Here is an 11,773-nt window from a genome sequence, read left to right as displayed (position 1 = left end):
CCCTTTCTCTCTCTCTCACCGCTGCAGCGCCTTTACTTGTCTGTAGATGGAAGCATTGCATAAAGTACAAAAACACAACCTACAACATTCTTGTAAAACTGATGCATCTCAAAATTTAATAAACAAAAATAATACAGCTACATACTTATCAACATTTAACAACATAATTAGCAAAATTTGTTTACAATAATTTTGTCTGGATCTTACAGTTTTAATTAAACGTTTTAACGGTGTTCAGACAATGCCATTTCATTTAGCTCATCCTTTACAAAACTAATGTAGTTTTGGATCTCCGAGATGCGCTTGCGATTCCTCTTCACTTCGTCATTGTTTATCTATTAACACAAACAAAAAGATTTGTATATTTACATTTTCTTTTATAATAAAAGATCTTTGTGATCCTGGACAGTTACATTGTAGGTTAAACTGTGAATATAATATAATATAATATAATATAATATAATATAATATAATATAATATAATATAATATAATATAATATAATATAATATAATATAATATGATATTGTTAATGAGTCTAAAGTTCAGAGGAAGTGTGTTCATAATCATGTACCGATTTCAGCAGGCCGCCCATCCAACTGTTGATCCTTGTCAGTAGCTCATCCTCCCTGTTATCAATCTTCTGCATGTGGGTGTCATGAGAAGCACTGACTGCATTGGTCACTGTGTCTTTATCCACCAAGAGCTACAGGAAAGCATAGGAAATGAGGACAAAGGATCAATAAATAATAAGTGTCTGGCATGTAAAGAGTTACCATGTTTTTTGACTTCTTCATTGTTCAGAATGAGTCAACATATTCTTATCATTAAGTGATCAAGATTGTTTTCCACTGACCATTGCAACATCATCTGGTATTTCCTCCTCTAGCTCATTTTTGACCACCTTTTCCAGTGTTGCCAAGGCAATCTCAAGCTGTTGCTCATGGTGCTGGTTCTCCAGGTCTCGACACAGTGCGAATGTGCGTCAGAGTTAAAGAAACCTCACCCTAAAAACTCTTAAAAAGCATTTTTGTTTTGTTTTGTTGGGTAAAGGATATATCCCTTGCACATATTCAATGAACCCTCCAACCATGTCTGAGATGTTCCTCTCAAAGTCTTTGAAGATGTCCTTAAAAAAAAAGCATATTTGTGAAACTTCTATTCATTTAGGTGATATGGTCCGTATTTAATATTGCATTAACAATATAGGTCTTTTATTCTGACCTCCAGTTGGTCCACAAGCTGTAGTTCAAGACTCATGAGGGTTTCAGAGAGCTGGTCGGCCTGTTCATGGCAGGAAGTGATGTGAGCTTCAAGTAGCTCGGCATCTGCGATCTCTTGCATTTCCACAATCTTCTGCAATAGAACAGAATTTCATTTGTGAGAATTTTGATGTGTTCAACTGGTGTCTCATTTTCCTTGTTTGCCTGAGGAGGAAGACACCAACCTGCCTCCTGGTGTTTTCAAAGTCAGCTGCGATTTGTGCAGCTTTGTGCTGATTGTAAGCCATCGCCTCACGGGAACAGGTAAAAAAGGATTCCACCTCAGCCGTTCTCCGAGTATGCTGAGTCAAACCAGCATCAAATATCTGCACACACAGAGCTTCCATTTTGCTCTTAAATGTAAATGGACTGTCAAGGTAAATGGATTGTTTTGAGGCATTTTTAATTGTTGTTCCCTTATCTTAAAGAGGACATATTATGTCTTTTTTAAGTCTCTACTAGAAGTTTTCATGCTTGAATGTTCAAAACAAACAAACAAAACATTGTTTTTCTAATATTTGACATTGTTGCAGCACCTCTCTTCCCAGTCTGTCAGTAACGCTCTGGGTGCGTTTCCCTAACAACGATCTAACTCGCTGTTTAAAGGGTTAGTTCACAAAAAAATTTAAATTCACCCTCATGTCGTTCCACACCCATAAGACCTTCATTCATCTTCAGAACACAAATGAAGATATTTTTGATGAAATCCAAAAGCTCTCGGACTCTTCCATAGACAGCAATTTAACCACCACATTCAAGGTCCAGAAAGGTAGTAAAAACATTGTTAAAATAGTCAATGTGACTGCAGTGGTTCAACCATAATGTTGTAAAATGACGAGAATACTTTTTGTGCACAAAATCAAAAAAATAAGCACAGCTGTTGTTTCAACCACACAACTTTGCAATGCTGTTTGCAAATGTTCATTGGAGCTATGGTTTCGGGAACTATGTTGCGGTGCGTTTCCCCTAAGTGCTTTTGGGAAGCACACTCCTGTTTAGTTCCTGTCTCTATGAAGCCCCTCCTTCTGAAAAGCACAATGTTCTCTGATTGGTCAGCTGGATTAGTGTATTATGATTGGTCAACTGCTTCGAGCGTTATTTGGGAATTGTCACGCCCCTTATCATAACCGCGAGTTTCAACGCACTACTAATGCAAATCAACCAGGACTCGTCCCTTTATTTTGTGTATGCCTTGGGCAGGAATTATTTAAATCAGGAATATTGTGACGTGTTCGTTCCCAGTAGAGTCATTTCAGGGAGTTCAGAAACAGTGTTACTGATATAGAGAATAACTCCCTTAGGAGTGACTTTGTGCTTTGTAACTTTGCAGACCTCTTTCATGCTCAAACAGCAACATTACACACTAAAGAAAATTTAAAATGTATAAAAAATAAATAAATAAAGGTTCCAAAAGGGGTTTTTCACACTGATGCCATTTTTCTTTCCCCGAGGAACCTTTTTTTTTCCCGTGTGAAGAACATTTTAATAATCTAAAGAACATTTAATTTAAAGAAAAGTTCCATGATGTTAGAGGTTCTTCATGGAACCATCAATGCCAATAATGTAAAGGATATATCTCCAGCAATGCTTCCATTCCAGGGAGGAGAGCCAGTTTCTCTGCATCAGGATCATCACTAAACATGCTGTTGAAAAGCTGAGGTCCATTCAAGAACTCCACGAATGCGTCCTGTGAAAACAGGAAGCACTATTTATCTACTAGAGTGAAGAGTATATATTTACTAGATTTGTATGTCCGGTAGAAAGAAGTAAGAGCGGTTTTAATACAGTGCAGTGTTTCAATCCCTGTAGTGTAAATCTGACTTATTAAACCTAGAACATTAAAGATTGGTGTTCTTGTACTTGAATGAGATGGATGGCGTGGTAATTGTGGTCACCTTGTGCAGCTGAAGCTCCTCATTGCTGATCTTCTGAGCTTCTATTGCCTGCTGCTCCTGGAGCTCATTGTGTTGCATTTCTTCAACAGCATACTGATACTTTGCAAAGGCAGCTTCACGCTTTATAATAGTAGAACCAAAATAGAATAATACAAAAGAACAACATTAGGAGAAATGTTATAGCTATTCCTTGTGAAAAACATGTGTTTAAATGTATTGAATGTGCACTTGTATGTGCACTTAGAAACTTAAAACAACAAGTGCACTTAAAGAGTGCACACTTTCTTAACACACTTAAGTAGACTTTCAAAAAGTGCACTTTGCAATAATGTAAAATTAAAAGGTTACTTTAAAGTACATTGTTTCAATAATCTTTTGTCATGCTATAAAAAAAGTACATTTATTTTGATATATGTAAAGTACTTGATTATTGTGTGTGATTCAATATTAGGCCTACATTTAAAGTTAATATATTTTAAATGTACTAAATTGCAACTTCATTTTTACAAGTGTATATCTACAATATTTAAATGCGTGTTTCAATAGAAATGACATTAAAGTATATTTTAATTTACCATACACTCTTAAAAATAAAGGTTCTTTATTGGCATTGATCGTCCCATGAAGAACCTCTAAAATCCAAGGAATCTTTTCATTCCATAAAAGGTGCTTTATAGTGGAAAAGGTTCTTTAGATTTTAAAATTTTTACTTTATTTTTAAGAGTGCAAATGCTTGTCAGTACATTCAGCAACCGTATTTCAAAGAAAATAGAAGTAGAACTCCTACTTTAATGGGTCAAAAAGTACAAAACATTAAGCTAATTGCATTTATTATAGATTAAAATGCTGCCTTTTACAGAGTGTCTATTTACACTAAGTGCAAATAGCGTCTGGTGCATATTCTTGGGAAAATGAGATCCAGACAGTAGATAAAGTTGATGAAAAATTATTTATTCATTACAATTAAATTTAGCTCACACGCAAACTTTAATCGATAATGAAAATATTTAAAACCAAAAGGTAAAATAACCATCACAGAGGAGTAGTCAATAGTTAAAGATAAATTTAGAGTATTGTATCTAATAGATGAAAATCAAAAAGAGCAATAATTAAGACATTTGCAGATAAGAGACAAAAAGCAGAAGCCCAGGAGAGCAAAGGAGAGAAAAAGCTGAATTATCAATGACCCGGTCAGCTTTATACCATGAGCATATAGGGAAATTTACATCCCACACAAATTGATGTTTTTGTTCTAAAAGAAAAGGTTAAATGGTTTTACCCATTAGTCATAGACTGGTCCAGTGTCAGAAATAGATATAAGAGTTGTTTTGACCCCCTTTGGGAATTTTGCAAATCTTACCCTTTTAAATGTCATCAGGAATAATAACAGACATATTTTGATCAGATTCAAATGAGCAATAATTCTGAAAAACATCACTTCTGCAGTACTTGGCAGGCGTCCAATGTCTAACCACAAATGTGTCAGCGTGACCTGTCACACTGGAACACTTTGAAGAACAATTGAACATAACAAGCATACTCTTAAATATTAAATAAGAATAACCAAATACTTGAAAATATGATGAGAATATAATATATATATATATATATATATAAAGTATGAGTACATAAATATGAAATCAAAAGTAGAACTTATAAATCATAAGCCATAAATTATTAACATAAATATTAATAAAAATGCATTAATATGAATATTGACCATTTTGGATCCACCAGCGTCCCTTGTTGGCAAATGCTATTTACACTAGCTCCACCCACCAATGTCTGGTTGGGCCACTCAAGTTTTAAAAAAGATATGAAGATATTCAACGTCTTCAGTGGCGCAGCAGTAGCGAGTAAGGCTTGCATACTTGTTTTTTATCGTGATTGAGGGTTAACACTCTATATTATTGCATCCTGTTAATGTACAAAAATACTGAGGTGCAAATAATATCTGCCAATATAGATAGCATCTAATTACTATTTACTTTTTTTTGCAAAGAACTGATACTTTTACTTGGTGTAAATAGAATATATTGCTATTTTCACTTAGTGTAAATAGTCGCTGCCTAAATTTTTATGTAACTGAAATTATGTGTCTGAAAACATTACGTTCAGTTTGCGCTTAAGTATATTATTTCCATTATAAGTACTATAAAAGTGCGCTAGTGTACTTCTTTTTCACAAGTGATATATCCATACACTCCACAGCACAATGAACCCTTTAGCTGAACATACACATGTGGTCGAGTGAAAAACTGAAGTAACGTGTATGGTGTGTTTCTTTGTTTTTGGTTCTCCCATGTGATCTAATTAGTCACTATGTTCACTTTAAACGTTAATTTCAATGGTGTTTCTCCTGTGTGTTCTTATTAAAGATTATTCTGTATATTCATCATCTTTGTGAGCTTTGATACCACATTACGTGACAAATAAGCCAAGCAAGTGCAATTATATGCAGCTGCGGATCTATGAGAAATGACTTATTAATGTCTCACTAACCGTTTGTTCATCCAGCAGCCTGTAGTCCAGATAAACCAAGTCTGGAAGATATGCCGTCACAAATATCTTATAGTTCTCTTCATCACAGATGGGATTTCCCGCGAGGTTGAGAGTGCGTAATTTCTTAAACTTTCTGAGGTATATCACCTGCAGGGTTGGATATGATTCTCTTCAGCTTTATGTTTGACACTTATGAATTACTTCTTGTAAATTAATTATTAGATAGCTGCATATGAAATCAGACCCATTTTCATCATTCTGGCCTGGGATTCCACACTTTCTAAAAATGAATAATTTAAAATATAGTTGGCTTACATTATCCAGTTGAGCAATGGCGTTGTTTCCAATAGAGAGGACGTGCAGATTCTGCAGCGTATCCAGTTTTTCAATGACAGAAATGCGGTTGTTGAACAAACTCAAGTCCTGAAGTTTCACAAGAGAGTCCAGTCCTTCAATCACTTCAATATTATTGAATGACAGATCTGAGGAATACAAGAATTCTGGCTTAGTGTTTGAAGATTCAAACAGACGCACTCCAGATCTGTTTTGATATCAGTCAGACAGTCTGAACTCACCCAGCCAGACCAGATTAGTGAGGTTTTCTAACCCTTCAATCTTCTCAATAACGTTATTATCCAGCTGAAGTTTTGTTAGAGAGGTGAAATGCCACAGGTGGTAAATCTTCAGGATGTCTACAAAAAACATCAACATTATATCAATTATATTTTGCAATAAATAAATAACAGTATTTGGTATTTTTTGTACAATGAACTGTTATTGAAATTATACCAATACAATCATTATTATTAAGCACATTTTCTTCCCCAATGCCCATTAATGTAATATGAAAAAATATATATTTTATTTAATTGTAAGTATTTATACATTATTTGCAGTGGTTTTGGTTCTTTGTGTTGAGAGACTCTTAGTTTGAAGATTATTTTGTTCCGTTCTTCCTGTTTAGTTCCAGTTTCTTTGGTTATAATAGTTCCTAAGCATGTTCTCATTTGTTTTCTTAAGGACACGTTTACACGACAACGACAAAGTTATTATCAAAACTATCCCCGTTCACACGGATCCACGCAAACGACTAAAAATGTTGAAAGAAAAGAAAGAAAGACGTAAAGAAAGACTGCGCCTGCCCACATACACATTCTTATACAGAGCACTCACCTCACGCATGATATTCTTCTCATTATTTCCCTATAGCAGCTAATAAATCGGAAGTGTCGCACATTCACAGCTTTTTCCGCGTTAAAAAATAAGGTGGATAGACTAAACACATACAGTGAGTACGGAAAGTATTCAGACCCCCTTAAATTTTTCACTCTTTGTTATATTGCAGCCATTTGCTAAAATCATTTAAGTTCATTTTTTTTCCTCATTAATGTACACACAGCACCCCATATTGACAGAAAAACACAGAATTGTTGACATTTTTGCAGATTTATTAAAAAAGAAAAACTGAAATATCACATGGTCTAAGTATTCAGACCCTTTGCTCAGTATTTAGTAGAAGCACCCTTTTGATCTAATACAGCCATGAGTATTTTTGGGAAAGATGCAACAAGTTTTTCACACCTGGATTTGGGTGATCCTCTCCAGTTCTGTCCGGTTGGATGGTAAACGTTGGTGGACAGCCATTTTTAGGTCTCTCCAGAGATGCTCAATTGGGTTTAAGTCCATTCAAGAACAATCACAGAGTTGTTGTGAAGCCACTCCTTCATTATTTTAGCTGTGTGCTTAGGGTCATTGTCTTGTTGGAAGGTAAACCTTCGGCCCAGTCTGAGGTCCTGAGCACTCTGGAGAAGGTTTTCGTCCAGGATATACCTGTACTTGGCCGCATTCATCTTTCCCTCGATTGCAACCAGTCGTCCTGTCCCTGCAGCTGAAAAACACCCCCACAGCATGATGCTGCCACCACCATGCTTCACTGTTGGGACTGTATTGGACAGGTGATGAGCAGTGCCTGGTTTTCTCCACACATACCGCTTAGAATTAAGGCCAAAAAGTTCTATCTTGGTCTCATCAGACCAGAGAATCTTATTTCTCACCATCTTGGAGTCCTTCAGGCGAGCTTTCATGTGTCTTGCACTGAGGAGAGGCTTCCGTCGGGCCACTCTGCCATAAAGCCCCGACTGGTGGAGGGCTGCATTGATGGTTGACTTTCTACAACTTTCTCCCATCTCCCGACTGCATCTCTGGAGCTCAGCCACAGTGATCTTTGAGTTCTTCTTTACCTCTCTCACCAAGGCTCTTCTCCCCCGATAACTCAGTTTGGCCGGACGACCAGCTCTAGGAAGGGTTCTGGTCGTCCCAAACGTCTTCCATTTAAGGATTATGGAGGCCACTGTGCTCTTAGGAACATTAAGTGCAGCAGAAATTTTTTTGTAACCTTTGCCAGATCTTAAATATATGAGCGTCACAGCAAAGGGTCTGAATACTTAGGATCATGTGATATTTCAGTTTTTCTTTTTTAATAAATCTGCAAAAATGTCAACAATTCTGTGTTTTTCTGTCAATATGGGGTGCTGTGTGTACATTAATGATTGAAAAAATGAACTTAAACGATTTTAGCAAATGGCTGCAATATAACAAAGAGTGAAAAATCTAAGGGGGTCTGAATACTTTCCGTACCCACTGTACATAATACGCATGTGCATGCTGTCACCGTTTTCACACATTCTGGTTTTTGCAGTTTACACAGAGATGAAAATGATATAACTTTCAAAAACTTCCACTTTGAAACCCGTTTTCAAATGTTTGTGTTTTCAGGCCACAAAAATGGCATTGTCGTGTAAATGAATGGCCAAAACACATAAAAAGTGTTCAGTTTTTAGTTAAAAATGGTGTTGTGTAATCAGCCCCAACGTTACTGATTATGTTCGCCATCTGTTTCTTGTTCAGTTCTCATAATCTTTTATATTTAAACCCTTTTTTTTTTCTTTTTTTTCTTATCATACTCTGCCATAATTTCCTATTTAATGTTTTCTTCTTCTGCAAGTTTCTGTATGTTGGTTGCCCCACATTTGATTATGCTAAAGTACTAACAAACTAGTGCTGTCAAAAACATTGATATTTCGATACGTATCGATACTGAAATATCTGAAACGGTTCCAATACTCGTTTTCTGCAGTATCAATACACCAATATTGCTGCGCATTCTCATTCTCTCTTCTCTCTTCTCTCCAGTGGCGAACTGACACACACCCGCCTCCTCTCACTCACTCTTCTCATTTGCTCTGGTTGAATAGTGCTTGTATTGCGCATAATTGTACTCATTCCCGCAGGTTTCGCTCTCACATCAAAAGCGTGCACACCACTGATCTAGATAAGTGGCGCTCTCATAAAGTCGCCTCTCAAACAGTTTGTGAATACCAAGTTAACTTATTTTTTGGCTTATTACACTTAAACGGTCAAATACATACAAAATTGTCAAAATGCCCGTCTTGCCGAGTATTAAGGTAAATACAGTCAGTTTTGGAATGTAAATAGTTGAGAGAAAACGCATGTTGTGTAACAGTATATTGGATCAGTGCATAAGCTCTTAAAATGACAGCAGCCTAATAAACCTGCTGCTGTCTGTCATGTTAATAAAAGAAGAAAAGACAAAGAGAAAATCACTTGCTGCTTTTGACTGAATAACTTTTGCAACTTTTAATGCAAGCATTAATCTGATTTTAAGACTACAGTGTTATTTTACTTTTGATTACTTTCATTTCTGTAGAATTTCTTACCTGAATATACCATTAGACCCGCCTGAAAAACTTAAAGCCATGTTTATTTCATTTGTCTCTTTATTCTATTGTATTTTTTTGTGCTATCATTTGCAATTAGTTTATTTCTTCTTATTTTATAGTTTGGTTCTCTCTTTGTTTGGTGTTGTCTTTAGTTTTCAAAGCTGGCATGTTCCTTGTGGATTATCTTCTTTTTTGTGTTAAATGAAGTTTAATTGCTGCAAATACAGCAGTTGGACAATAAAACTGAAACACTGGCCAATATAGTGTTGGAGATTTCATGCATATGCGTGGCTTGTTGGCCGATCTTGACTGGTTTTACACTCCATCAGTAAGTGCAGAGTGTGAAGGTTGAATTATCAGGGCAATAGCACTGCTGTACATAAAATACTGCAGTTCACACAACATAATGGGAGACAAATCAGATTTCACAAGAGGACAAATTGTTGGTGTGCATCTTCCTGGCTCATCTGTGACCAGGACAGCAAGTCATTGTGGTGTATCGAGAGCCAGAGTATCCAGGGTAATGTCAGCATACAGTACATCCATGTAGGATGAACCACATCAAACAGGAGTAACTGTCGACGGAAGAGGAAACTGTCTGAAGGGATGTCCGGATTCTAACCCGGACTGTATCCAAAAAACATAAAACCACAGCTGCCCAACTCACTGCAGAATTAAATGCGCACCTCGGCTATCCTGTTTCCATCAAAACTGTTCGTCTGGAGCTCCACAGAGTCAATAGCGATGGTCGGCTGCTATAGCCAAACCTTTGATCACTCGTGCCAATGCCAAATGATGATTTTATTGGTGCCAACAGTGCAAATCTTGGGCTGTGGACAATGTGAAACATGTATTGTTCTCTGATGAGTCCACCTTCACTCTCTTTCCCACATCTGTGGTAGTTACGGTGTGGAGAAACCACAAACAGTCTTAACACCCGAACTGTTGAGTGCCCAGAGTGAAGCACAGGATCAGTGATGGTTTGGGCTGCAATATCATGGCAATCCCTACTGTGTTTGATGGGCACATCGCTGCCAAGGACCACCGAACCATTCTGGAGGACCATAATGGTTCAAACATTGTACCCTGAAGGGAGTGCCGTGTACCAGCAGGATCATACACCAATACACACAGCAAGACTTGTGAAAGAATGGTTTGATGAACATGAAAGTGGCCTGCACAGTCACCAGATCTGAATATTATTGTGCTGTTTTGGAGGAGCAAGTCAGAAAACATTTTCCTCAACCAGCATCACATAGTGACCTGGACACTGTGAAGGACTTCCCATGAAGAACTGATGCTGTTTTGGCCACAAAAGGACCATACTAATAAATTATTGTTTCAGTTTCATTGTCCAACCCCATGTAGATCCACTGCTCTTCATTTGTCTGATCGGTTCGTGATTTTATTGTAATATCTGTTCTATTTTTATATATTATATTATAACTTTAACTAATACTGATTTAACAACATCTGTGCCAGAGAGGGGATTTACTTTATTGTCACTGTCATGTAATCATTCAAAATCTATTCTTATTTTTCTCTTGATTTTGGGGTGAAATTTATTTGACCCAGGCAAGTTTTCATGAGATTCACCCTGAATGAGCTCAAAATGCCCCCAAGTTTATATTAAAATGAACTGAGCTAGTGCAATCTAGGAATGAAGTGATCAGTATTAGTTCTTACTCCTGAAGTCCAGTCGCAGCTGAAGCACCTCCTCATACTGGATGCCCTCTTTCTTGGCTATTTTTCCAGCTTGCCCTTGAGGTCCCTGTTCAACAATTGCTTGTTGTAGCATCTCCTCATCCATTACTTTGGGTTCATCCTGTTGCCAGCTCATTTTCCAGTGCTTCTGATGACTGGAACCGTTTATTACCTGCAGTAAGGGGGATTAACGTTAGCAGTGCAGTAACCCAGCAGACCTGTCAACATGAAACCAGTCAAAATAATGCATCAGTCACCTATTTCAAATGTATTTTTTCTGTACTAAAAGCTCATTAATTTGATAACAGACCTGCCTGGAAATATATCACTTAAGCACAAGTCTGCTGGACGCCAACACTGTTGCTCAGCAACCGCAGACTACCGCTATCAACATCCGGAGTTGTTAGTAGCTTTGAGGCGGACTAAAGAAATTAAAATAAATTAATAATAGTAATAATACTGAGCCATATAGTGATATTTTTCGAATTCTATTATATTCTTCGAGGTGAAGTTCTTCCTGAAATGGAAAATTAAAGGAAATGTTCGAGATTTTAGAAGAAAGAACAGCATATTTGACGTGTGCCCGTCAAAATAATAAAATAACATAATTTCGTAAAGCAAACATTGTTTTTATAATAGTTTCTATACGTTTTTGCACATTAAGAGCCTTT

The 11,773-nt window shown here is 36.8% G+C and overlaps 1 protein-coding gene across 3 annotated transcripts; it reads right to left on the bottom strand.

Annotated features, from left to right (window-relative positions):
• Positions 1-90: 90 nt before the first annotated feature.
• On the bottom strand, positions 91-11,741 carry drc3 (dynein regulatory complex subunit 3). 3 transcript variants are annotated; one of them, XM_048187243.1, is made up of 13 exons: positions 11,413-11,741; positions 11,085-11,320; positions 6,234-6,350; positions 5,974-6,140; positions 5,659-5,805; positions 3,157-3,276; positions 2,836-2,948; positions 1,447-1,621; positions 1,224-1,355; positions 1,058-1,128; positions 856-979; positions 574-705; positions 91-335 (listed from the first exon to the last, which is right to left on the bottom strand). In XM_048187243.1, the coding sequence occupies exons 2-13, from the start codon at positions 11,236-11,238 to the stop codon at positions 225-227; spliced, it is 1,563 nt and encodes a 520-aa protein (XP_048043200.1). In that variant the 5' UTR covers positions 11,239-11,320; positions 11,413-11,741; the 3' UTR covers positions 91-224. The 3 variants fall into 3 exon arrangements, with proteins under 3 accessions (XP_048043200.1, XP_048043191.1, XP_048043209.1); XM_048187234.1 differs by having other exon boundaries at positions 11,085-11,274; XM_048187252.1 differs by lacking the exon at positions 11,413-11,741 and adding an exon at positions 11,360-11,375 and having other exon boundaries at positions 11,085-11,274.
• Between the last annotated feature and the right edge of the window lie 32 nt (positions 11,742-11,773).

This window comes from Megalobrama amblycephala, linkage group LG1 (assembly GCF_018812025.1).
Source record: "Megalobrama amblycephala isolate DHTTF-2021 linkage group LG1, ASM1881202v1, whole genome shotgun sequence".
Lineage (NCBI taxonomy): Eukaryota > Metazoa > Chordata > Actinopteri > Cypriniformes > Xenocyprididae > Megalobrama > Megalobrama amblycephala.
The sequence above is the reverse complement of the archived record's forward strand: the minus strand, read 5'-3'. Positions and strand labels throughout refer to the sequence as shown.